Genomic DNA, 27,384 nt, shown 5'->3' with positions numbered 1-27,384 from the left:
GAGATAAAGGATAAACCTGACACTCCACTTTCCTGACAAGCGCCCAATCGGTGCTCATTACAATGCAAGGTCTCTTCCCTCCCTGCTAATCTCCGGGTGCAGTGCTGGAGACAGGCAGGGAGAAGATAAAATAGTGCAATGTTAAAAATATTTTTATATAAGTCACCATAAAGCCCCTTTTGTTTTCAAAAGCCCCTGCCATTACTTAATGCAGATTTAAATACGGTTTTGGTTAAATGTTTTTTTTTTTACGTCAGGACAAGTAGATTGTCATGAGGGACAAGTAGATTGGGGCACTGTTTTAGTCCCTGGACAAGTAGTTTTTCAAAAATTTCCACACCCCTGTACATACATGCACATGTGTATGTAAATGATGCACCACAAATGATCTATATAACTGCACTTGCTTGAATGAGACCAAAAATTCTAGGTCCCTCATTTAGGGCTTGTTCACACCATGTTGCAGAGATGTCAGTTTCTCTGCATGCGTTCTGCAAGGGTACAGCAAAATTACTTGTTCTCTATGTGCCTTGTTCACACCACAACACTAGTATCCCATGCAGATTTTTTTCTGCACAGGAATCTATAGCATGTATAAAACTCATTGCAGCATGCATGAAAACTGATTTTGGAGCACATTGGATTTCAACATTTCTTTATTCTTTGGATTGGGACTCTTATTTTGGCACATATATTTATTTGGACATTTATTTTATTTTTTATTTGTAATATTTGTTTATATTTTTTTTTTTGCATTGTGTTTTTTATTTCACAAATATTGTTTGATGGTTTGTCAACAAAAAGCAGCAGCATTGGTTAAGGGTTTAATTGTTTAATTAATTTTTTTTGGCGCAGGTTTTTAATTTATAAATGAAAACTGATGTAAAATGATATCTCTTTAAGTGAAATCTGCGTGTCAGTTTCCATCAGTTTTTCTGCACATATGGTGTGAACGAGGCCTTATGGGTTGCTCCAAGCTAATGAGCTGTATAGACATTTAAAGGGGCACCTACTTTTTTTAAAAAAGGATAATTTTGAGTCCCGTAATTAGGAATGAATGGCACCTGTGAGTGTCTGCAAAAGGCAGCACATTATTGTGCTAGATGGGGAAAAAAAAAATATATATATATATATTTTTTTTTTCTTTTCCCTAATATGAATTCTTAACTCTGCTGCTATGAAACACCTTGAAATCTTCCACTTCCTTTTTTTTGCTGCTGTGAACCAAAACCCTGTTGGAAGGTGGCTACGTTCATTCTCTGTGGTCCCACCGTATGCAGGAATGTAGCCACCCCCCTATTTTGCTTGCTCCTGAGATAGACTATGGGACTGTGGAATTTGTAGAGTGCATAGAGCATTGCACAATACTGTATCTATCGTACAATGCTAAACAGGGCTGCTGTTAGGAACCACAGGGCCCCATACAGCCAAAATGACAGCCCCCCTCCCCAAACAAAATCACAGTTTACCATGCTTCAGTTATGAATGAACACAATGAGTGATTGGTACCAATCACTCATTGTGTTCATTCAGGAAAGGAAGGGACTTTCCCCAACTTTCCATCCTGAAGGATCCTATTGTGTGCTTGCAGCTATCGATGGGAAGGAGAGGAGAGAAGCTTACAGCACTGCAGGGGTGGGGGAACACGGGGCAGCGGGGGGGGGGGGGGACATATTGTACACAGTAAGGGTGATGGGTGCAGTGTGGGGGTCAATTACTGGAATCAATCCCCTGTATGGCTCTCTCTGCAGCAGCTGAAAGCCAGCAGGAAGGAGAGAAGCTTTCAGCTGCTGCAGAGAACGCCATACAGGGGGTAAGTTACAGTAATTGACCCCCCCACCACCATGCCAATCACCCTTCCTGCCCACATCCAAATAACCAGCTGCCTGGGCCCCCCTGCTGGCCTGGACCCTGTACAGGAGGACTGATGGTACCCCCTTACCCCTTATCCACAGCCCTGATGCTAGATGTAAAGCAGTGGTCTTCAAACTATGGCCCAGGGGCCAGATGTGGCCCTTTCCTTGCTTTTGGGGCACTATTTCATCCACTGATACCAACAATGGGGCATAATTCCCCCCACTGACACTGACGATGGGGCACAATCCTGCCAATGACACCAACAATGGGACACAATTCCTCCCATTGACAACAACAATGTGGCCCAATTTCTCCCAGTGACACTAAGAATGGGGGCCAATAACACAAATGATGAGGCACAATCCATGCTAATGACACCAAAAAAGGGGCATTGTTTTTTCCGACTGAGGTCAGGACCTTTTCTACTCCCAGTGGCTTGGTCCAGCCCCCCTAAAGTCCAAAGGACAGTAAACTGGCCATTTCTTTAGAAAGTTTGATGTAAAGAAACAGAAGAGAGGGGGAAAAGGAGAGGTTCAGGAGCTCATAGAGGACATTACAAGAAGGCAGAAAAACACAGTAAGAAACATTTAATGAAAAACAGATTACTGGGCTATCAAGCAGTGGATGTGTATGGATTTTCACTTTAGGTATTATTACAGGCAAAATACAAAACGGAACAGATTTTGCTCTAGTTTAGGGTGGAAGTGGTTCACTGAACAACCTATGTAACAATCTTTCATTTTTCAAGTTTGAATTGGATGATGCAAATGCTCTGAGCTCAGTTACAGTGTACCTCGGGTGTGTGCGCAGAGGGTTTGTGTGAGACCATTCATAGCTCTGCTGACTCAGCTGCCTGTTCAGTCTTCTGCCCACATGATCAGAAGTCACATGACTCCCTGCTAGTACATATCCTTCCTGATCTACTGCAAGACAAGAGCACTTCTCCAGAGATCAGGTGAGTGGTGCAGGCAGAGCTGGGAGCTGGACACTGTGAGCTGTGACTCCTGAGTGGCAGCACATGTGCATTTTGTTGTCAGGCTTCAGCTTCTTAGTGTTGCTGTTCATTCACTACATCAGAACTCATTGTTACTTAGCACAGTTATTAGGAAGGGACCTTCGCAAGAGGCTATAGGAACAACTAAGTCTTCAGTACAATTGTTATTGCAGCATGTTGTGTTCTCATTAACATTCACAACCTGGAAGACCGCTTTATTGTCAGCATGGCAATGGTTATGCCTTTTAGGGCTTGTTCACACTTGACTGTTTTTCCAACTCTTGCCAAACGCCCCTGTAGCGTTTGACAAGCATTGGTCTGGCGTTTGCGTAGCGCTTTCAACGCTCTGCAAACGCTGCATGCGCAGTTTAGCGGAAGTTGCTAGGCGTTTGCCAAGCGTTAAATGCCCCACAAACGCCTATGATGAAGTTTGAATGGTGTTAACACTCCGCAAACGCCAGCCAGATGTTTGCAGAGCGGCACCATAGACTTGAATAGGAGGCTTCAACTCGTCCAGAGGCGTCCGTTTTGCTGCGACACTAATGCTCCCGTTTGAACAGCTCTATGTGCTGCAATGGGCAGAATTGGGAAACGGTAAAAACGCTTCCCAAACGCCTGTCTGCCGCTTGCTAACAAGGCCAATGTGAATGCAGCCTTATGTTTTTTTTTTTTTTTGTCTGGTGTCTGGCAGCACAGAGACTTTTTACTAAAGAAATTCAATCCTAGCATAATGTTAAGCCCTGGTTCACACTGATACGGTGCGGAATTGTCAGCATTTCCTGTGCGAATTCTGCACTGCTTCAGAATCACACCCCGTTCATGCAAACCGCTGTGTGTGTGTTAAGTTAACAACACCCTGAAATCGGTCCGCAAAACACGGTGCGATGTGCAGAATCTGATTGCATAGGTGTCAATATCCAAAAAAAAGGGTCCTGCATGTTTTTGGTTTGGTGCGATTAGAGCCATACTAAATGTATGGCTCTAATCGTACTGCACACAAATCGCATGTGATTTGCACAGGAATGCGGTGTGGATCCTGTGCGAATCACATGCTATATACCGCACTGCATATATGTGACCCCAGGCTAACTCTGAATACAATATTTTAACTTTTTTTTTTTTTTAAACTATTTTTAAAAAAATTTTAAGTTTTCACACACGGTAAAATTTTATTTTGTGGGGGTTTTGTTTAATAAAAAATGTACTTTAAACCAATGCAAGGTTAACTCTGAATGCAATATTTAAACTTTTTCGTTGTTTTAACTATTTGTGCGGCAGCTTTTAGAGTTTTCACACACATGGTAAAATTTTGATTGCGCTTTCTTTCCTTTTTTTTCTTTTTTTTAATTTACTTTAATCCCCCTTAAGCACATATATTTTCTCAAAGCAGAGGTCCTGCAGAATAAACTGTTTATCAAACACAAATTGAGTTTTAGTGCACACAAACACAATACTAATGCTTTTTTTGGTAGAATATGAAAGATGGGGTTGTGTCAAGTAAATACATACCCAACATGTTAAAGTGGAACTACACTGCCTCTGAGCACCACAAATCAAAAACACTATTTAATTTTATTTATTTTTTACTATTTAATGAAAACTTACCCATCCATCCAGGTCTCCATGCTTTATTTTGCTGAGAAATCACTTTGAACCCCCCCCCCCCCCAGCATTTTTGGCAGTGGCCATCTTAAAGTGGTTGTAAAGGCTCCAGGTTTTTTTACCTGCATGCATTCTATGCTGTTTACTGTGGTCAGTACTGGTAGGGGGAGGCAGGCCGTTCAATGTACTGTAGATGTGATCAGGCTACTGTACAGCTTCCTGCATCAATTTTACATGACCACCAACAGTTGGCTTAAAAAAATCAATAAGAACCTCATGGCTGCAGCAGCTTCAACCCCTTGCCTATCAAGACATTTATAAATTCACCTTGGAAGACAAGGGTTAAAGTATAACTGGAACCAAAACATTCAGTTTTGGACAGAGTGGAGAGGGATTAGAGTACCTGTCAGAGAGAGTCACCCCCCCCCCCCTTTTTGTCCTGTTTACTGCTATCACCAAGAGTAGAAGTGAAAGGAAATCCCAAATTTTCAGTGGTTGCCAGAAGAGAACAGGAGACACTAGTTCTGGTGACAGTCAGGGAGTTCCTGTCACTTCCTTTATCAGCTGTGGTATAGGAAGTGAGGTGAGATCTTCCCAATGGGACATAGATGGTAAAAAAAACTCACACGGTTGTATTCCTCCTTTTACTTTATCCAAAATGGGGAAAAAAATATGTTTTTACTCTAGTGGCCATGCGTGGCTCCGCCCACCCGGCCGCTTCACTCATTCACAGTGTACTGTGAATGAGAACACTACAAGTTCCGACAGCCTTTGCGGCTGTTGGCTTGTAGTTGTTAATTATCAAGGTGCTGTGGAGCTCCATGGTAGTTCATTGAGCCTTCCTGTCAGTATGTATCTGTTTGCCTGTACAGGATGTACAAGCAAGCAGATACAGTGACAGTTCAGACGGAGACCTGCATGGCACCAGCGATCTGCTGTTCGCTGGTGCAATGCTTTAGAGCAGTGGTCTCCAAAGTTTCTAAACAAAGGGCCAGTTTACTGTCCTTCAAACTTTAGGGGGACTGGACTGTGGCCAGTGGGAGAAGAAAATGTCCTGGAGTCAGTGGGAGTAAACAATGCCCCATCATTGGTATCAATGGGAGTAAACAATGCCCCATCAATGGGCGTAAACAATGCCCCATCACTGGTATCAATGGGAGTAAACAATGTCACATCATTGGTGTCAATGGGAGTCATAGAGCCCTATTATTAGTATCAATAGTGCCCCATCATTGGTGTCAGTGGGAAGAATAGTTTCTTATTGTCAGTGGCAGGAACTAAGCCACACTGATGCTGACAGTGGGAGGAACAATGCACCAAGGCTCTGATAAAGGCAAACAAAGGGCCACATACGGCTCTCAGGCTGTGGTTGGAGATCACTGCTTTAGAGCCTCCAGAAACAAATTTATTATTTTTTGCTAAAAGGTGAACTTATCCTTTAAGGCAAAAGTTAGTTCACAAATCTGCTTAGGCCACCACTCAAAAACACTGCCAGCTATTGCCAAGTGATCATGGGGAAATTCTATGAGGTGTCTGTTGAGTAGAGCAGTAAAAGGAGCTACTTAAAGGATAAGTTCACCTTTTTTTTTTTTTTTTTTTTTTTTACACAAAAACTAAATGCTCATCTTTTTACAGGTTAAAAATAAAATGCGCACTTATTATATTTTCACATTGTAGCTTATAAAGCATTGTACCTGAAACACCAGATAATGGGTGCAATGCAAGGCTCCTGCAGACTCTCAGGTTAGCTGGCTGCCAATACCTCTGATACAGGCATGCGGTTTCTGAATGGCAGGAAGAATCTATGAACTAAAAGAGCGCTCACCAGTACCCTCACAGTTCATTGTGAACTACAAGCTGTTAGCCACAATGGCTGACGGTCTTGTAGTCTATTCATTCAAAGGAATCTGTGAATGAATAACGCAGCCATGTGGGTGGAGCCCCACACGGCTGCACTGTTTTTAATTTGTGATACGGGTGCAAGGAGAAGAACCCTTGCCTGCTGTCATAGGGAGGGGAGTACTGGTGGTGGGAGGTGAGTTCATTGGAGCATGGTACACCTAATTATGGGCTTTAAGTAGAGTAAAAAGTATAAAAAGGTAAAGTGGAACTACACTGAATATCAGCACCACAAGCCAAAAACACGATTTAATTCACTTGTAATATTCAAAGCAAACTCTCCTATCCATCCATGTGTCCATGCTTAATGTTGCTGAGAAATCACTTAGAAAAACACCCCCTAGCATTACTGGCCATGGCCATCTTGAGTAAGGGCAGATGATTCATGTAGCAATTACTTCCTGGAATCCATCTGCCCTTAGCTCAGGCATGCAGGCAGAAGTGTGTGCTTAGCTGAGAAACCCCCTCCTGAAGACTCCTGGGATGTATGAGATCATTCATCCCAAGTATGGAAACCAGGAAGTAATTGAAGAAATTTAAAACAAAGTTCTAAAAACAAGTAAATATGGTATACGTTCCTGTCCATTTACTAATGCTAACAGCATAGGGATTCAAAATAGTCAATGTTGATGAGAGTGAAGTTCCACTTTAAATTTTTTAAGGCAGGTTCACACTATGACAGAGCTCCTTTTTTTTTGTAAAAGAAAAACGCAGCTCTCTATATCTGCACTTGCAAAAATGTGATGTTGCAATTTTTTGCATTGCTCCACAGCAGTCTGCATGCCCTTGCAATTCTATGCACGGGAGCTGAGGTGCCATGTATAGAAATGAATGGAATGTCACTTTGTGACATTCCATTAAAGTTTAGAAGAAAAAAAAGAAACCGTGCCTTGTATTGTAAAAATGCAAGACACTGCTTTCCAGCTGTGATCACTACCCGTAGAGATATACAGAACTTTTTTCCACTGCGAGAAGTGTGAACCCTGCCTTATAGAATGAATGCAAAGCAACTACAGCCAAAGTGTTCGTAAACCCACAACAGTAAAGTCAGTCTGTATATGCAGTAAAGCATGCTTGTTATACTCACTGTGGAACCTAAGGGGTTAATCCTCTGCATTGTGTAAAAAGGATGTTTGATCCTGTCTGCTCTGATCCTCCCCTTCCTCTACTGTCACCAATCCATCTGTTGATAGAACAGAGCCTTGGGGGCAAGCTACACATGCTCAGTTTGGTGTGTATTGCTAGAGGTTTTGTTTTTTTTTTTTTTTTAAATCTTGGGAGGGTGCATGTGATCAACACAGGGCCAATCAGCACTGTCCAGACAGAGGGTTAGGGGTCCTGCAGCCTCTTAGGGCAACCAGGGGAGAATGAAATCTCCTCCTAAAAGCTTTAACCAGTGCTCCTCTGGACACCGATAGAAGTCACAAGACTGCTCCAACTACTGATGACAAAAGGTATTTAGCAGTTTATATTTACTAAAATAATTGCATTTCCATGTTGTGTGTACTGTGGGAGACCGGATAAAGTAACACTTTAAGACAAAAGCTACACAGCAAAGTGGTAAGGACTGACACCCCCAGCACTATATGGTTTTTACTTGTGGGTTTAGTAAAACGTAAAATTACTAGTATGTTTTCATAAAGAAATACTTACATTTGTAAAAATAAGATAGTTTTCCACTTACTCATTCGTGTTTCCTCTCACTGCACCTACGGAGTCTTTCCGTTCCCTTTGAATGTGTACTCCGTTCACCAGTAGCTCATCAGTTTTGGTCCTCACGCACATTGGACGTTTTTACAGCGGCTGTTTTTGGCTTTTGACATTTTTTTTCTACAGCTAGTAAACACCCCAGCATGTTGTCCTATGTGTCCATGCACACATAAACCCAGAACTAGTGGGTTTCTAGAGGAGTTTTTTAGCTGTAAAAATGCTCTAATGCTGTAAAATGCAGCAAACCTGCGTTTTTGGACTTTTTTTGACCCCCCCCCCCCCCCCCCAAATTTTTTTTTTTTGCTGGTTAAAAAAAAAAAAAGAGCAAACGCAGGATAACACCACTAAACGCTAATGCATAAATGCTGAAAACTCATGTTTTTATTGTGACTTTACACAGCTAACATTACCAGCGTTATCAAAACATCCAGCGTACATGAGGACTTATTGCTAGGTTGAAAAACCTCCTTTCATGTTGTGAGTTCTGCCTCTCTGCTGGTTATCTCTTTATAATTTCCAGGGATTCCCTGCTTTTTCTTTCTGAAGACTGACCTATCCAATGGTATCTTGCTGCCTGCAAGCGGTGATTCCTGTACTGACTCCACATCCTGAAAGTACAGCACTTCTGTAGTTCTGAATGCAGGCTCTGTGAATTCTGTGACACAGCAGTGAGTATGTGTCACAGAAGTCAAGGAAGTTAGGCTCCATGCACACTAGTGTTTTTTTGTTTTGTTTTTTTTAAGCTTCTAGAAGCTGTTATCAGCATATTTGTTTCTGCTCCTAGAAGCTAAAGAGTTTTATCCTATGGGGTTGATTTATTAAAGGCAAATAGGCTGTGCAATTTGAAGTGCAGTTGCTTTAGATCCGAGGGGAAGCTCTGAAACGTGGCGAAGCTCTGCTGATTTCTTTCATCCAATCGTACAAGCAAAAATTCTGTTTTTATTTATTTTCCTTGTATGTTCCCCTCAGATCTATAGTGACTGCACTTTCAGTGCACAACCTATTGGCCTTTAGTAAATCAAGCCCAATGTGTTCATGGACACTACTTTAGGCTATTAGCATTTTGTGAGCCTCAGCATCTAGGAGCAGAAAAAAATTGTTTTTGTAGCGTTTTTCCAGCAGACTAAAACGGTTTTAACTTTTTTTTTTTTTTGTACACTTACTGTAAAAATGCTACTAAAACCTGTTACCAGCTCTTTTTATCCAGCATTTTTTCCAGTGTATGCATGGATCTTCACAAAGTAAATATACAAACCTCAAAGATTGTTCAGAGTAATAGGGGAAAGCTAGAAATAACTGAAATGCAATGTGGAACTTAATATACGATTTTACATTTTGACTATAGGTACACTTTGGGCTGGCCATGCATGGTTGGAATTTTTGTTTAATGGGTGGCCCTGTCGGTAACGCCTAGATAAGTAATTTTTTCATTCATCTTTTGTCGAAAGAGTCGGTTGAAAATTGATAACTGAACAGTGCTTGTATCGGATCAGAAGCAGGCGCTGTTCTTGTATTGTGACAGCTGGCGGCTCTGGCTTTAAAAATGCAATATCCGCGATGGGAGATAGGATGGAGGAAGCTTTTCAATTTCTTTTGTTCAGCCTGCAAACAGAACAAAAGAAATCTATGTGTGTGTTGGCCAGGTTTAGTCTTTAGCAGAATGAAAATGTTTCTATGCACATACACCAAAGGTAAAACACTAGCTTAGTACATTGGTTGGATCTTCTAAATGATGTGGCCTAAGAATGTACAATTGCACCTGCCAAGCATGCATATTTATGACCTGCTTAAATACCCCAGTGCTGGCCTTATCAAGGCAGTGCAGTAGTGATCAGCCTGTAAAATCCATCTAGGGCAGGGGTCTCCAAACTTTCTAAACAAAGGGCCAGTTTACTGTCCTTCAGACTTTAGGATCCGGACTCTGCCCAGCTGTAGTAAACAATGCCCCATCTTTGGTATTGGGGGGAGAAATAGTGCCCCATTGGTGCCAGTGGCAGGAATTATTCCCCATTGGTGGTGTCAGTGGCAGGAATAATTCCTCAAGGGCTATACAAAGGCAAGCAAAGGGTCGCAGCTTGGAGACCACTGGTCTAGAGCAATATATTTTTTTTCTTCAAAATCAATCGGTTTGTGGCATATATGGCAGTTTCCTAATCTGATGTTTGGCCAACTGGCATTCCTATCCCCATGTATGTGAATATTTTTTTTTTTTTTTTTCTACATTTTGGTTTCTGATATATAAATAATTTGACTGTATACAGATCAGTGCTGTTGCCTGTGTATAAGCTCATTTACTGTGCCTGAGAACTACATTGCCTGCCGAAAAGTTTAAAATGTATCTTTCAACCTACACTGGAAAAAATGACATTTGGAATGTGGATGCTATGGAAGGCACAGGCTTTTCAAACAAGTTAAAGGTCTGAGGGCATTTCTCCTTTTTACATAAATTAGACCCATGTTCGGACACTGAGTGTACTACTTTGATTTGCACAGTCTTTGTTCTTCATGTTTCTGCAGATAAAATGAAACTCATCATTTTGGATGATTATGACCAGGCCAGCGAGTGGGCGGCAAAGTACATTCGGAATCGCATCATTCATTTTAATCCAAATGCTGAGAAATACTTTACACTGGGTCTACCTACAGGTATGCTGCTTTATCACACGTGTATCACTTAAAATATATTAACTTTCCTCTCCTGTTCACTTACAGAGATGTGGAAATTCATATTAAACTGAAGATTATAAGGGGTGGGAGACCATCTGAAAAACTGTATAAAGCTGAAGTTTAGGTATAGCAACTCTTACATAGCTTGCCAGAGTACACCAATGTAAGTAGGTATGTGCCATACCTGTGGGATCACAGTCAATGCTGGAAATCATTGTTGTAAGAACCGCTACTCCAGTGATCTCCACTACCTTTCAGGTCCTGTGCTGAGCAGTTTCCCTGGTGTATTGTGAACACATAAGGTAGGCACAAGTGCCATTCAGGGAATTTAGATTTTCTCATTGACAGTGACATTGTGATCTTCACCTAGTCCAGTCAGAGAACCCTGCATTCACTGAGAAAATGCAAAGTGTTCTCTGAATTGTCCTAATGGCAGCCGCTCGACACAGGACCCAAAACAGCTATGATTAACTGCTTCCCGACGCCCCTATAGCAGAACTACTGCTACAGGGTGGCAGGGCTGCGCAAAATCGTGTGTGTGTGTGTGTGTGTGTGTGTGTGTGTGTGTGTGTGTGTCATTGGCGGCTACAGCTGTCGATCACCGGGTCCCAGCTGAAGATTTCCTGCTGACACCCGCTGATCACCAAGGAACAGTGAAAGGGGAGAGGTCTGTATGTAAACAACACAGATCTTTCCCCTGACAGCATGAACAGGCTGCTTTGTATTGCTCTGCATAGCAGAGCAATACAAAGCAGCTTGTTTCCCTGGTAAACCATAAACCGCACACAGTTAACCCTTTGATCGCCCCAGATGTTAAACCTTCCTGCCCAGTGTCGTTAGTACAGTGTCAGTGCTTTTTATTAGTACTGATCACTGTATTAGTGTCACTGGGGGTGGCAGTCAGTTTCCCCCCCCCCCCCCCCCCCCCCCCCCCAGTGTCAGAATTCCCACCGCAGTCCCACTATAATTCGCTGTCATTACTAGTATAAAAAATAAAATAAAAGTTCCAGTATCTATAACGCCATTTGTAGACGCTATAACTTTCACATAAACCATTTAATTTACACATATTGGGATTTGTTTTAGCAAAGACATGTAGCAGAATACCTTTTGGCCAAAATTTCTGATGAAATTAGATTTGTAAAAAATTTTTTGACTGGTTGTTTTATAGGAAAAAGTAAAAAATATTGGGGTTTTTTTTTTTTTTTCAAATGTGTCGGTCTTTTTTTTGTTTATAGCAAAAAATAAAAAAATGATCAAATACCACCGAAAGAAAGCTCTATTTGTGGGGTAAAAAAGGATTTAAATTTAATTTGAGTGCAGCATTGCACGACCGCGCAATTGTCAGTTAAAGTAACGCAGCGCCCTATCGCTGGTCAGGAAGGGGGGTAAATCCTCTGGAGGGCAAGTAGTTAAGGCCCTTATGGGCTGAAACTCATGAGCTGTTTTATGTGTACTGGAACTTTTACCCCTACTAAAATATAAATGAAGGATTTGCTATGTTTAGTCTCACGGTTCTTGACTACGTTTTACACAACTGTATAAGCAGTGCCTACTTCTGTAATTTCCAGCTTCCATGGGGATCCCACACTTCAGCTTAATCTGTATTCATGATGTAAATGGACAGTGCTTACTCTGTACGAGTACTGATGTAAGCAGAAGTGCCATCATCCTGATTTCTGATTTTTCCTCATTGGCAAGAAACTTCATTGTATAGTTGGTGATTGCTGATTGCTTCTCAGTTTGATTGTGCCTTTTACGAGTCCTTTCTGAGGACTTCCTATCGTGCTGCAATTCTTGACTCCCCCCACTCCCAAACAAACAAATTGCAATATGATAGTGGTTTGTTATTGTGCAGATGCAAAAAAAAACCTTTTACTTATCTTAGTGCAGTTTAATATATTGCAAAAATATGAAAATATATGTATACAAGATTACATTATTAGTACTTCTGGTAGGACAAAAATGTGTGACCAAAAACCCTTCAGTGCCCTGTTATTGAAGCATGGGGGAGCCAAAACAGTACAGTCCATAGCTTGGTGATGTGTTTCAACAAAGGTCATGTGATGGCATGAGAACTGATATTTACCCATAAATATATAGAAAGAATATTTGTTTACCAGTCAAGGCTAGGTTCACATCTGTGCAGGTGATTGCTGCTGCGGGACCACACCTGTTCCCCGCAGCCGCAACCACCTGCACAGAAAATCATGCTGCTGCTCAAGAGATGCGTGAAGGTGCTATTAATCCTAATGGCATCCCACACTGGAAACCTCTGTACAGCTTCCCACACTGGGAACTGCCTTGCCCTTTTGGTTTCTGAGTTGACAGCATTTTATGGGTGATACAGTTTTATGTAGCCAGGTACAATGATCCTGGGATTTGAAAAACCAGCTGCTCTTTATCTTCTTTCCCTAGCCGTGTCCCCTCCACTCTATAGCAAAAATACTGCTACAGGGTGGAACGGATGCACAAAATCACATATATAAATATATATAATATGTGATTTTTGCGGCCTCTGCTGCTGGTCAGTGATTACTCGCCGGCACCTGGTGATCGCCGAGTCTCTCCGATGGGGGAGAGACCTTTGCATAAACAACACAGATCTCTCCCCTGTCAGCTCCTACACACTGCTTTGTATGGCTCTGCATAGCAGAGCCATACAAAGCAGTGTGCTTACAGTGGAAAGCACTCGCACAGTAAAACAGCACACAGGTAACCCTTTGCTCATTCCACAGGTTAACTCCTTCCTGCCTAGTGCCATTAGTACAGTGTCGGTGCTTTTTATTAGCACTGATTAAGGTGTCAGTGATACCAACTCAGTTCCCCCCAGTGTCAGAATGCCCGCAGAAGTCCCGCTATAAGTCGCTGATCGCCGCCATTACTAGTAAAAAAAAAATAAAAAAAAAATTCATCATAAATTTAGGCCAAAATGTATTCTGCTACATGTCTGCTAAAAAAAAAAAAAAAAAAAAAATCCCAATACGTGTACATGAATTTAACATTATAATGGCGGTATATATACTGGAATTAGTTGTTTTTTTTTTTTTTTTTTTGACAGGTTTAATAGCAAAAAGTCCAAAATATTATTTTTTTTTCTCAAAATTGTCAGTCTTTTTTTGTTTTTAGCTCCAAAAATTTAAAAACGCACATGCGATCAAATACCGCCAAAAAGCTCTATTTGTGGGGGAAAAAAAGGAGGTAAAATTAATTTGGGTGCAGCGTTGCGTGACCACACAATTGTCAGTTAAATTAACACAGCACCGTAATGCACAAAATGGCCTGGTTAGGAAGGAGGGTAAATCCTCTGGAGGGCAAGTGGCTAGGGATGCCTGGATGGATCAGGGTGGTTCTGATTGGTCAATGCTGGCCGACCGAGCTCACTAATCAGAACCACTCTAATCTATCCTTGCATTCCTAGGGAAAGAAGAGAGTGACAAATGCGGTTTTCATACCCCAGGATTGCTGCATTAGGCTGTGTGAATGGTGAAACTGCATCACCCATGGAGGTAAGTGCAGCAGGGGGTGGGGGTTGGTATTGGGAGTTCAAATATTATTTTTTTTTTTTTTTTCTGAAAATGTGAACCTACACTTTACATTTTTAATTATTTAAATTCTCCTTTTCGAGAACTTCTTCTGCATACTTTTTACAGAGAACATTGCTTGAAGTCTGTTTAAGACCTCTTGCACACTGCAGTTTAATATACTCAGTACAGCGGGTTTTTTTTTTTTTACTGATCTAAAATGCAGCCCATTGTTTACAATGTACTTGTGCACGCAGGCATGTAAACAAGCACTACGTATTCTGGAATTAAAAAAAAAAAAAAAAAAAAATCTGTTACTGGCTAGTATTTTGCACAGTGGTCACTCATTACTATTCACATTCAATTTACTCTTACAGGGCATTATATCTTTTAATAATCACATTTACAAGTATAGAATTAAGTATTTTATTTTGTTCTTTAGTATATACTTCTTTTTAAATCTTGTTTTTACTTTATACTGCGGGATCTAACTTGTTTTACATTCTGTGACGTGGTGGGGAGAGAACTGAACCTGCCACCTTGTTTGTCCATCCTTACATTAAAGGCAAAATGCAGTTTTAAAACACACTTGCTGCTTTCCATAATTCATGCAGCTTTTCTGTGGATATGACCTTTGACATTTTCCCTTTCTTTTCCTGTAGGACCTAATGATTCAGATCTCCTGTTTACATGACCCTATATTTCCAATGAGTTATCTGTACTCTTTGTGTACAGACTTATATCAAACAGGAAAGCTCATCCTCCATTTACATGTTTATTGTTAAATGTATGGCTCTAAAAGTTTGCTCACAATCAGCAGCCTGAGAATACATTGTTTCTTTCCTTTTATATGACAGCCTAAAGGCAGCTATACATAAATTGAAATTTGGCCGGTTTGACAGGGACCGGACGAATTTCGATCATGTATGGGCAGGCTGGTTTAAGATGTTGATCTACTGGTTGACATTCGTACAACCAACCTGTTGGGATTTTTTTTCTGAACTATCAGTGCTGCTGCCATTGAGTGTGAATGGGGGAATCTGCTCATAATTTTTTTTTTTTTTTTTTTTGCTTTGGTGTTTTTTATGTTAAAATGCAATTTTTAATAGGACTAATGTATCAACAACATTTGGATGGCCAAGTGCCACACTTTACTTCAATGGGCAAGTTTGACAGGTGCTGCTGTCAACTCAGCATGCTGTATTAAATTTTCCATGGAGCAAAGCAGCATGTGTGCAGTATGTGAATAGCGCCCTGTTTTACACTGTAGGTTGGCTGCTGGGAGGTGGCAAAACCACTTCTCAGGAGCCTATTTTTACCACTGACCATGTGAATTAAGCCTTTGTAAAGAGTTAGTAGAATCCAGCTGGTGTTTACTGAACAGTCTTATATTAACTAGGGGTCACTCTTTCTTTTTAAACTCATATCTAAGTGTTTAATGTAATAGAAATATGAAGAGGCCAATCTTGAAACACATACAGTATTTTAAGGGAAAGGCCTTTTCCTAGGAAATACACTTAGATTTGTTCCATTTAACTGCCCACACAACAACAATAGAATTTGTAATGTGCAGAGAAGCATATTTCTATAGGCCAGTGTGAAAAGTTTTATTAAATTGTCCTTTTTTGATTTTTGTTTTTTACAGGGAGTACACCTCTGGGATGCTACAAAAAGCTCATAGAATACCATAAAAATGGAGATCTTTCCTTTAAATATGTGAAAACCTTTAACATGGATGAGTATGTTGGTGAGTAGTCCCTTGGATGCCAGTTGTTGGCTTTTAATTGATCATTGTATCCGTGCCATCTGCAGTGAGGTTTGTGATCCTGGAAAGCCTGCCCCCATAGCAGCATATTTGGTATTCTACCCTCCAGATCCATCAGTCGCATTTATAGAGCATGTAAACTGCATTGAAAATTGCTGCAGCAGCAAGATTGGTAAACTGCAATGAAGATTCTTTAGCAGGCAGGTTTTATGAGTTTGAAATATAACCTCAATCCTAAACCTTTTCACTGATGGGCACTTTTCTTTTTTAGTTTTTCACATTTTAAAATTTTTTTTTTTTTTTTTTTTTGGCTAGAAATATATTTTTAAAGCCCCCAAACCATATATACATTGCTCAAAAAAAAATTAAAGAAACACAATGAAACCACATCAGATCTCAAAGGGGAAAAATATCATGCTGGATATCTATACTGATATGGACTGGGTAATGTGTTAGGAACATAAAGATGCCCATCGTTTGATGGAAATGCAAATTATCAACCTACAGAGAACTGAATTCAAAGACACCACGAAAATGAAGAGAAAAAATTATACAGCAGCCTAGTCAATTTTGCTGATATTTCATTGCAGTAACTCAAAATGGTACTCAGTAGTTTTTATGGCCCCACATGCTTGTATGCATGCCTGACAACGTGGGGGAATGCTCCTAATGAGACAATGGATGGTGTCCTGGGGTATTTCCTCCTAGATCTGGACCAGAGCATCACTGAGCTCCTGGACAGTCTGAGGTGCAACCTGGCAACGTCTGATGGACAAAACATGATATCCCAAAGGTGTTCTATTGCATTTAGGTCAGGCGAGCGTGGGGGGCCATTCAATAGCATAAATTCCTTCATCCTGCTGGAACTGCCTGCATACTCTCACCATATGAGGCCAGGCATGGTCATGCACCAGGAGGAACCCAGGACCCACTGCAGCAGCATAGGGTCTGACAATGGGTCCAAGGATTTCATCTCGATACCTAATGGCAGTCAGGGTGACAGTCTAGCCTGTAGGTCTGTGCGTCCCTCCATGGATATGCCTCCCCAGACTATCATTGACCCACCACCAAAACGGCCATGCCGAACGATGTTACAGACAGCACAATATTCTCCATGGCTTCTCCAGACCCTTTCATATCTGTCACGTGCTCAGGGTGAACCTGCTCTCATATGTGAAAAGCACAGGGTGCCAGTGGCAAACCTGCCAAATCTGGTGTTCAATGGCAAATGCCAATCAAGCTCTATGGTTGTGGGCAGTGAGCACAGGGCCCACTAGAGGACGTTGGGCCCTCAGGCCACCCTCGTAAAGTCTGTTTCTGATTGTTTGGTCAGAGACATTCACACCAGTGGCCTGCTGGAGGTCATTTTGTAGGGCTCTGGCAGTGCTCATCCTGTTCCTCCTTGCACAAAGGAGCAGATACCGGTCCTGCTGATGGGTTAAGGACCTTCTGAGGCCCTGTCCAGCTCTCCTAGAGTAACTGCCTGTCCCTTGGAATCTCCTCCATGCTCTTGAAATTGTGCTGGGAGACGCAGCAAACCTTCTTGCAATGGCACGTATTGATGTTCCATCCTTGAGGAGTTGGACTGCCTGTGCAACCTCTGAAGGGTCCAGGTATCGCCCCATGCTACCAGTAGTGACACTGACCCTAGCTAAATGCAAAACTAGTGAAAACCAGTCAAAACATGAGTAGGGAAAAAATGTCAATGGCCTTGACCTCCAAAACAAGAATGGTTTTACAGGTGATCTCATTGTTGCCCATCTAGTGCACCTTTTGTTAATTTCACTAACACCAAAGCAGCTGAAACTGATTAACAACCCGCTCTGCTACTTAACTGATCAGATCAATATCCCAGGAGTTTAATTGACTTGATGCTATACTCTGATTAAAAAATGTCCCTTAAATTTTTTTGAGCAGTGTATTTTCTGAGATGACCTAAAAAATAAAGGGTTAGAAGTTGTAATTTTTTGATATTGCACAATATTCACACAAATGTTTAATCTTTAAAATACAACATTAATTTTAGTATGCACAAACACAGTATAATCTCTCTTCTTTTTGTAAAATATAACAGATGAGACTATTTCAAGCAAACAAATATCAAATGTGATGCCTCAAAATTCAATGCACATGCAAAACTGTGAGGAAATGTCGATACCCAAAATTGTGCATAACACATTTAAAAACCTTTACAGCTGATCAGGTTATAGTTAATCATGAGTGATGACCCTGATTGTATTCTTTTCACTAAACCATTTGTGGTGATATCTAAAATGTGTTACAAAAAAAGCATTTACTGTATGTACATAAGTGTCTTAGGGGTGTGTGTGTGTAGAGTGGTCTGTTCATTTTTTTTTTTTTTTTTGATGGTACATTGCAGGTGACAGTTATTCTTTATTAAGACATCAGGGGATGATTAGACCCCCTGATGCCTCCACTGCATTGATCTGCTTCTTAACCATCTACTACCGCCCAGAAAAGAGAGAAGAAACAAGTGGGGAAAAATAGTATATATGCTACAGGCCCCCTAACCTGAAGGATGAGGAGGAGTCTGACCTCCTGTCACAGGTAGAAATGGTTGTGAGGCAGGGCAACGTCATCATAATGGGGTACTTCAACTATCCAGATATTAACTGGGCAGAAGGACCAGTTCATTCATTTAAGGCTTGTCATTGCTTAAATATCCTACAGGACAATTTCTTGTGCCAGTTGATGGATGCCTTGACTAGACATAATGCATTGTTAGACCTACAAAGATCTGGTCGTGGATGTGGAAATGGGGAACAACTTGGAATGCAGTGTTCATAGGATAATTACATTCAACATAAATCAGGAAAAGGAGCCACATGGGTACTGCAATAACACTACATTTTAACCATTTCCAGACCGGACACTTTTACCCCCTTCCTGACCAGGGCAATTTTCAGCTTTCAGCGCTATCACACTTTGAATGACAATTGCGCAGTCATGCAACGCTGTACCCAAATTAATTTTTTTACCATTTTTTTGAGACAGATAAAGCTTTATTTTGGTGGTATTTATTCACCACTGGGATTTTTTTTTTTTTTTTTTTTTTGCTATGTAATGAAAGTCCAAATATTTTGAACAAAAGTGTTTTTTTTTTTTTGTTTTTTTTTTTTTTTAATAAAATTTTGCAAATAAATAATATTTCATCATACATCTTTGCCAAAATGTATTCCGTTATCTTTTTAGCAAAAAAACACAAATTAGTTTATAACCAAAAATTATAATTTTTAAACATTTTTTTTTTACATTTTTATTTTATTTTTTTATTTATATATTTTTTTTTTACATACTGTCACCCTAGCAGTACAGTGTCACCATGGTGACACTGTACTACTTGTGGGGGGTGATGAAGATTTTTTTTTTTTTACTGATTGCTTTTACACCCATATAGGATGTAAAGGCAATCATTTCTCTTTCTCTCTGTGTGCATTCCTTCACTCATTGAGAAATACTGAGTGAGCTGTGATTGGTCACAGCTTGTCACATGGTACAAGGCTGTGAATAGCCTTGTACCATGTGACCTCTGTGATCATTCAGATTTCACACATAGTAAGCAATGATGTCAGAAGTGACATCTTGCTTACTACTTTGCATGTGATCACTGATTGGCCAATCAATGATCACATGATCGGGACCTCGTACAGAGGTCCCGTCCGACGATCGGTGTTTCACTGTGTCCGGAGGACACAGCGGGCACCGGATCGCGGTGCTGCGCGCTCCCAGGGAGCGCGCACAAGCAGGGTCCGGGGAGGCTGTTCATAAACGGCCACCCGACCCTGTACTGCCATCGTCCAGCCGTTTATATACAACGGCCGGTCGGGAAGTGGTTAAGAGACAACTTTTCTAAACTATGCTCAATACTACAAGATATTAAATGGGACCAAACCCTAGAAACATAGAACACTGAGAAAAAATGGGAGTACTTTAGGAACATATTAAATAGAGATATTAGACAGCGTATTCCAATAAGCAGCAATTATAAAACAGCTAAGATTAAACCTGGGAGGCTAAACTTTAATGTGAAAATACATATTAACGAGAGGAAAAAAAAGCCTTAAAAATATAAAGCAAAGGGATCATTGCTGCCATTTCAACAATACAAGGAATGCAATAAGAAATGTAAGAATGCAGTCAGGGCAAGTAAGATAGACCACGAGAGATGCATAGTGGAGGAGAGTAAAAAAGAATCCTGAAAATCCCAATAATTTCTATATATTTATAATATAAATATATTAATAGTAAAATAAAGTGGGGACGGAACATATTGGCCACATTAAGAATGGTGAAGGGAAGTTGGTTATAAATGACAAGGAGAAGACAACTAAAGACATTCTTCACCTCCAGTTTTTACAAAGGAAAAGGAGGAGTATAGTAATCAAGACTGTATCATTAGTAATGCATCAGAGTGTACCCTTGTGGCTTAAAGAAAGAAGCCAGTGACTTGAAAAAAACTTAATGCAAATAAATCACCAGGACCAAATGGCTTACACCTGAGACTCCTCAAAGAACTTAGGCAGGTCCTAGCCAGACCATTATTCCTAATTTTTATGGACCGAATACTGACAAGAATGGTACCAATGGATTGGTGAAGGGCCAACGTGGTACCAATATTTAAAAAAGGGCAGAGATCTATACCTCGAATTTACAGAGAAATCAGTCTAACATCAATAATATGTAAACTATTGGATGCGATATGGGATGATAAGGGACTATATACAAGAATTTGCTGAGGAAAACTGTATCACTAGTAGTAATCAACATAGGTTTACGAAGGGTTGTTCTTGTCAAATCAATCGGTTAACATTCTCTGAGGAAGTGAGCTGCCACCGAGATAAAGGAAGGGCTGTGGTTGTGCTGTATCTGTATTTTGCAAAAGCATTTGATCTGGTTCCCCACAAACACCTAATTTACAAACTGAGGACTGTAGGCTGGGACCATAGGGTTTGTTAGTGGATAGAAAACTGGTTACAGGGGCACGTCCAGAGGGTTGTGATGATTAACATGTACTCAGATTGGTGTGGTAAGTGAGGTATCCTGGGGCTCTGTCCTGGGACAAATTCTGTTTAATTTATTCATAAATGCTATAGAGCTTGGTATGAATAGCTCAATCTCAGTGTTTGCTGGTGGTACAAAACTAAGCAGGGCAATAACTTCACAGCACGATATAGAAATTTTACAAGACGACCTTAAAGCTGAGCTCTACCCAAAAGGAGAAGTTCTGCTTTAAAGACTGGTCCCTCGCTCCCCATTAAGGATTGGCACCTTTGAGAGCGGGTACCCGAAATTGGAAGGTACCCGCTCCCACTTCCACTGCGATCGGCTAGGCGATCGGAAGCCGAACTTGTCCTCCTACCTTCCCTCCCCGTAGTCTTCTGGGACATGTGACGGGTCCCAGAAGACTCCGTGACCATTCAGGAAGCGCAGCGCTACTCACGCATGCACAGTGGGTACCCGGCTGTGAAGCCGCAAGCTGTCATAGCCAGGTGCCCACACTGAAAGATGCCAGCGCCTTGAACACCAGGCGGCTGGTGAAACTGGCTGCGGGGAGGACACCGCGGGTATCGCGGGACAGGTGAGTGGCTGTTTTGTAAAAGTCAGCAGCTGCAGTTTTTTTTAATTGATGACTTTTTAATTTTTTCACAGTGCGACTGGAACTCCGTTTTAATAAAATAAAGGGGTGGGCAACTACATGGCAAATGAGGTTTAATGTTGAAAAATGAAAAGTATTGCACTTAGAGGGCTAGAAAATATGAACACAAGTTATTCACTAGGGGGAGAACCTCTGGGGGAATCCAGGATGGAAAAGGATCTGGAGGTCCTAGTAGATGACAGACTCAGCAATGGCATGCAGTGCCAAGTTGCAGCATGCAAAGCTAGCAGAATAGCAAGCATATAAAAGGCATTTACTCAAGAGATAAAACTATAATCCCGCCACTTTATAAAACTCTTGTTTGGCTACATCTGGAGTATGCTATCCAGTTCTGGTCACCAGTCCTCAGGAAGGATGTGCTTGAGCTGGAGAGAGTCCAGAGAAGGGCAACAAAGTTTGATAAGGGGGTTGAAGGACCTCCGTTATGAGGAATGACTACAAACATTAAGCTTATTTTCCCTGGAGAAGACACTTGAGAGGAGATATGATGGCAATATACAAATACCTCAATGGTGATGCTAGCCTAAGGAGTATTAGAAGATACGGGGCCACTCAATAAAATTGGAGGAGAAGAGGTTTAACCTTAAACTGCGCAGGGGGTTTTTCACTGTCAGGGCGATAAGGATGTGGAACTCGCTTCCACAATCAGTAGTGTTAGTGGGAAGTATTTATAGTGTATAAAAACACTTAGATGGGCATCTTGGTGAACACAATATACAAGGATATAGAATAGGATTTTTGACATGAACACACACCCACACAGGTTGAATTGGATGGACTGGTATCTTTATTCAACCTTACTAACTATGAGATCCACCCTCTCTATTTGTCCTAGTGACTGTTATCACGGAAAGTGAAAGAGAGAACCCCAAAATTTTCAGTAGTGTTAGTGGGAAGACCTTCCAATGGGGAGTGTAGTTCTGGGGACTACCAGCAGTTCCCTCACTTTGGAGGGATTTCCACTCACTTTCTATTGTGGTTATGGGACAACAGGCAAAGCAACACTGGGACACAGATGACAAAAATAAACCTGACAGAGGTTCTATCCAAAGTGAAAACATAATGCCTTCGTTCAACTTCAAGGATTAAAGCCCAACTACAGCTAAAACATTTTATTTATAGTATATCATGTTTTATTGTCATCTGTGACTCAGTTTTCCTTATATGTGTACTCTGGTAGGCCTAAGTTGTCTGCTGGCTTTTTATGCCACTTTGGAAGTCTAAAGGTGAAATATATATAAAATTCATGATCCTGTCATATTCATTTATATTTGACCTTTACCATGTGCAAGAGAACATATATTTATTTCTACATGGTTGTGCAAGAGGACTTTTTGAAGTGTTTGCCTACCTCTAACCAAGGTGTGCTGCCAGGCTTATCCGATGTAATATCCCTAAACATATCACATTAGAAAATGACAGTCCACAGTAATAACACTAATTGGTTCTAAAGTGCAAATCCCAGCAGAAAATATTTTTCGCTTTGGATTTTAACACCAATGAGCAATGCAAACTTCTGGCAGATTTATTATACCTGACAGATGTTCTAATCCTTCTGCTTCCCCCCCCCCCCCCCATCTAAAAAAAAAAAAAAAAAGGGGCTGAACATATATACGTCAAGCTAGGGTTTGTTCACACTGATCCACCGCAAAAACGCATAGGTGTTTTTACAGTGCTTTTGCCGTGCTTTCTGAGTGTTTTTAAAGGAACTGTGACTTAAAAACTGCTCCGAAAACATTAAAAAAAAAAAAAAAACTCAGGCGTTTTCCATTGATGCGTTTTCTGGAGCTTTTTTTTTTTTTTTTTTTTACTCGCCAAACATGCCCCAAAGATGCTGCAAAAACTCTGCACTGCAATCACAATGCCTCAGTGTAAAAACATACATCGATATACATTCACATACATAAGGAAGAATTTTTATTGAGATTTTCATGCGCTTTTTTTTTAATGCAAAAACACTTCAAAAACTCCTCAATGTGAAAGTAGCTTAAGTGCATTGATCTGCCTAATGCTTCAGTACCCTCCTACAGTCCAAAAACATACTGGTAGATTAAAGTTGACCTTCACCCTCCGATATTGCTTGCCCTTATTCCCCCCGTTACTCAACACAACAGTAAAAATTATTTTGATGAGTTAGGTGGCTTTTCTGCAGGGCCTGGTCCCACACTTGCTTTATTGCCTATGACAACCCCCCCCCCCCCCCCCCCCACACACACACACACACACACACACACACACACACACACACACACACACACACACACACACACACACACACACACATACACACAGGATAATGACTTCACACATCCCGGGAGGCTTCGGGAAACTGTGTGCTATGCTGCACATGTGCATAGCTGCGCATTATCAGGGGGCTAACTCAAGCAGCTGGAACCCTGATGACATCAGATGAGAAGGTGGTTGCTCGGGACCTAGAGTTCTGGGATTAGCTGGATGGGTGAGTGTTTTTTGTGGACAACCCAACGTTCAAGGGAAGAGGCTGAGAAAATAATTTCTGAAAGGAGTGAAGTTCCTCTTTAAGGGGAGTGTGTAATTGACTGTGATAGGAATATTAGACTTTTAGCTGAATTGGAACATGGCCCCATCTGATAGCTCATTGCCAGCTGTAAGACACTGTATGAAAAAAAAACTTTGATGTGATATAGAAGTATAATATAAATACTATTGCCAGTGGAGGTTGGTTTTGCATTACACATTGACTCATCGAAACATCTGGAAATATAATCGGGATAGGAAACTGTAGACCAATAAATCTCTTCCAATCAGATCTTGTATCCAGTCTGCTATAACATTTTGTGTGACATCTGGAATGCCATAGCTAGTGAATATATATAAGCAATAAGACTGTAGAATACTAAAGCAAACAACCTAATTAAAGGAACTACCTAGACAACTCTGACGATCATGTGATAACCAGTGAATATGGTTCTTCTGTATCTATGTATTGCTATAATGACCCAGCTTAACCATAATTCTGTCACTTTTCATAGGACTCCCCAGAGAACACCCAGAGAGCTATCATTCTTTTATGTGGAATAACTTTTTCAAGCACATAGACATTGCAGCAGAGAATGCACACATCCTGGATGGAAATGTTCCAGACCTGCAAGCTGAGTGCAATTTATTTGAAGAAAAAATTAAAGCTGCTGGTGGAATTGAATTGTTTGTTGGAGGTCAGAATTTTTTTTTCATTCATTATATTTGACATTTATCATAGTTCTAAGCCTTGTGTTAAGGATTAAGAAAACATTTTATAAAATATATTAGCCTAACTGTATCTCATGCATGCAGTAGTACCCATTATAGACCTCCGTGAGCAACCTCCTGTAAGAAATGCAGCCTACACTGGTTTGGGCAGTTCACCCATCCTGTCCACTGAGCCAGCAGGCCATGGCATACTGTGAATGTATGGCTTTTTCTCCAGAGACCCTTTTGGAAAAGCTAGTTACAGACTTGTGATCACAATTAGGATCTATTGCTTGGGTCGTAATTTGTGGGCAAAGTTATCCACGGTTCTGTAATGAAAACTGTACATGACATGAGGAGGGCACAGGCTGGACAGTTAAGCTAATTTTTTTATAAACAGTTTTTTTTTATTATTACAGATAGCAAATTTTGCACATTGTAAGAATATGTGGAAATTCTTACAGTAAAATCCAACAGCTGCACCGGGAAGTTGTGTTAAAAATTGTCAGAAGTACAGTCTGTTTACATTATTCTGGCCTGCTTCCTAGCTCAGTAAAGCTCATGGTTTCTGTTCTGATATCTGATGTTTTCTTTGTCCTGAAAAACTTCCTGAATCAGCCCTACAGACTAATACAGGACTTGAAGCTGACATCACCTTCTTTGCCAGCAGGAGAGCTCATTACTCTACTGTAACAGATACTGAGTGCAGGTATTCAGCAACAGCAGGGTGTCTAGTTCAGTGTAGCTGTACTTGGGAAACTGAAACCAGACTGTTTATGATTAACGTAGGATTTATTAATAATGAAACAAAAACCCATCCAACATCAGCAAACAGAATACGCAGCAATAATGAAGATATATGGAAACAATAAACCAAGTGACAAAATACAGTTGCTCAAAAGTTTGCATAACCTTGGACAATTGATAATCTACAATTTTTAAAGAAAACATGAGTGAGCAGGCAAAACACTTTTTTTTTTTTTTTTTTTTTTTTTTTTTTTTTTTACCACTTCAAGTCTGGACACTTTTACCCCCTTCCTGTCCAGGGCAATTTCCAGCTTTCAATGCTATCACACTTTGAATGACAATTGCGTGGTCATGCAACACTGTACCCATATGAATTTTGTTAGCATTTTTTTTTAGACAGATAAAGCTTTATTTTGGTGGTATTTATTCCCCATTGGGATTTTTTTTCTTTTTTTTGCTATGTAAATGAAAGTACAAATTTTGAAACAAAGTGTTTTTCTTATAAAATTTTGCAAAGAAAATAGTATTTCATCATAAATCTTAGCCAAAATTTAATCCGTTTATATTTTTAGTAAAAAAAAAAAAATAACCCAAATTAGTTTATAACCAAAAATTTATAATTTTTAAACTTTTTTTTTTTTTTACATACTATCACCCTAGCAGTACAGTGTCACCATGGTGACACTGTACTACTTGTGGGGGGTGATGAAGGTTTTTTTTTTTTTTACACTGATTGCTTTTACACCCATAAAGGCTGAAAAAGCAATCATTTCTCCTTCTCTCTAGCTGCATTCTTGCAGCCATTGAGAACTACTGAGTGAGCCGTGATTGGTCACAGTTTGTCACATGGTACAAGGCTGTTGTGAATAGCCTTGTACCATGTGACCTCTGTGATCATTCACAGATTTCACACATAGTAAGCAATGATGTCACAGGTGACATCTTGCTTACTACTCTGCATGTGATCACTGATTGGCCAATCGGTGATCACATCATCGGGACCTCGTACAGAGGTCCCGTCAGACGATCGGTGTTCGACTGTGTCCGAGGACACAGCGGGCACCGGATCGCGGTGCTGCACGCTCCCAGGGAGCGCGCACAAGCAGGGTGCGGAGAGGCCGTTTATAGACAGCCACCCGACCCTGCACTGCCACTGTCCGGCCATTTATATACAACGGCCGGACGGGAGGTGGTTAAATTTCTTATGGGATTCATATTCAACTGTAGGTCAGAAAAGAATGGCACAAGCATAAAACAAAACATAGCGGCAAGTAAACAAATGAAATGACCCCTATTATGATTTATTATTATTATTATACAGGATTTACATAGCGCCAGTTTGCGCAGCGCTTTACAATATAAGGGAGACAGTACAATTACAATACATTTCAGTAGAGAAGGAACAGGAGGGTCCTGGTCGTGGAGCTTCAAAATCTGCATACCCTTAGTTCTTAATACTGAGTATTGCCCTGTTTAGCATCAATGACCGTGTGCAGTCTTTTGTAATAGTTGTCTATGAAGCCACAAATTCTTGCAGATGGTATACCAGCTCATTCATCTTGGCAAAATGCCTCCAGGTCATGCAAAGTCTTTGGTTGTCTTGCATGAACTGCACGCTAGAGATCTCGCTAGAGTGGCTAAATGATATTCAGGTCAGGAGACTGTGATGGCCACTCCAGAATCTTCACCTTTTTCTTCTGTAACCAATGTAGGGTCAACTTGGCCTTGTGCTTAG

At 40.7% G+C, this 27,384-nt stretch overlaps 1 protein-coding gene across 1 annotated transcript in view; it reads left to right on the top strand.

Moving 5' to 3' along the window:
- The first annotated feature begins 2,712 nt into the window (after positions 1–2,712).
- The window catches only part of GNPDA1 (glucosamine-6-phosphate deaminase 1), a 46,309-nt gene continuing 21,637 nt past the window's right edge, over positions 2,713–27,384 (top strand). The window contains exons 1-4 of the mRNA XM_089673036.1: positions 2,713–2,812; positions 10,580–10,708; positions 15,899–16,000; positions 24,707–24,889. Coding sequence (XP_089529162.1) covers positions 10,585–10,708; positions 15,899–16,000; positions 24,707–24,889 — 409 coding nt within the window. The 5' untranslated portion in view covers positions 2,713–2,812; positions 10,580–10,584. The remainder of the gene's footprint in view (positions 2,813–10,579; positions 10,709–15,898; positions 16,001–24,706; positions 24,890–27,384) is intronic.

Source organism: Staurois parvus, unplaced genomic scaffold (genome assembly GCF_062004578.1).
Source record: "Staurois parvus isolate SC_StPar_1 unplaced genomic scaffold, SC_StPar_1.0 ptg000133l, whole genome shotgun sequence".
Classification (NCBI taxonomy): domain Eukaryota; kingdom Metazoa; phylum Chordata; class Amphibia; order Anura; family Ranidae; genus Staurois; species Staurois parvus.
This window is presented reverse-complemented; position numbering and strand designations above follow the sequence as displayed.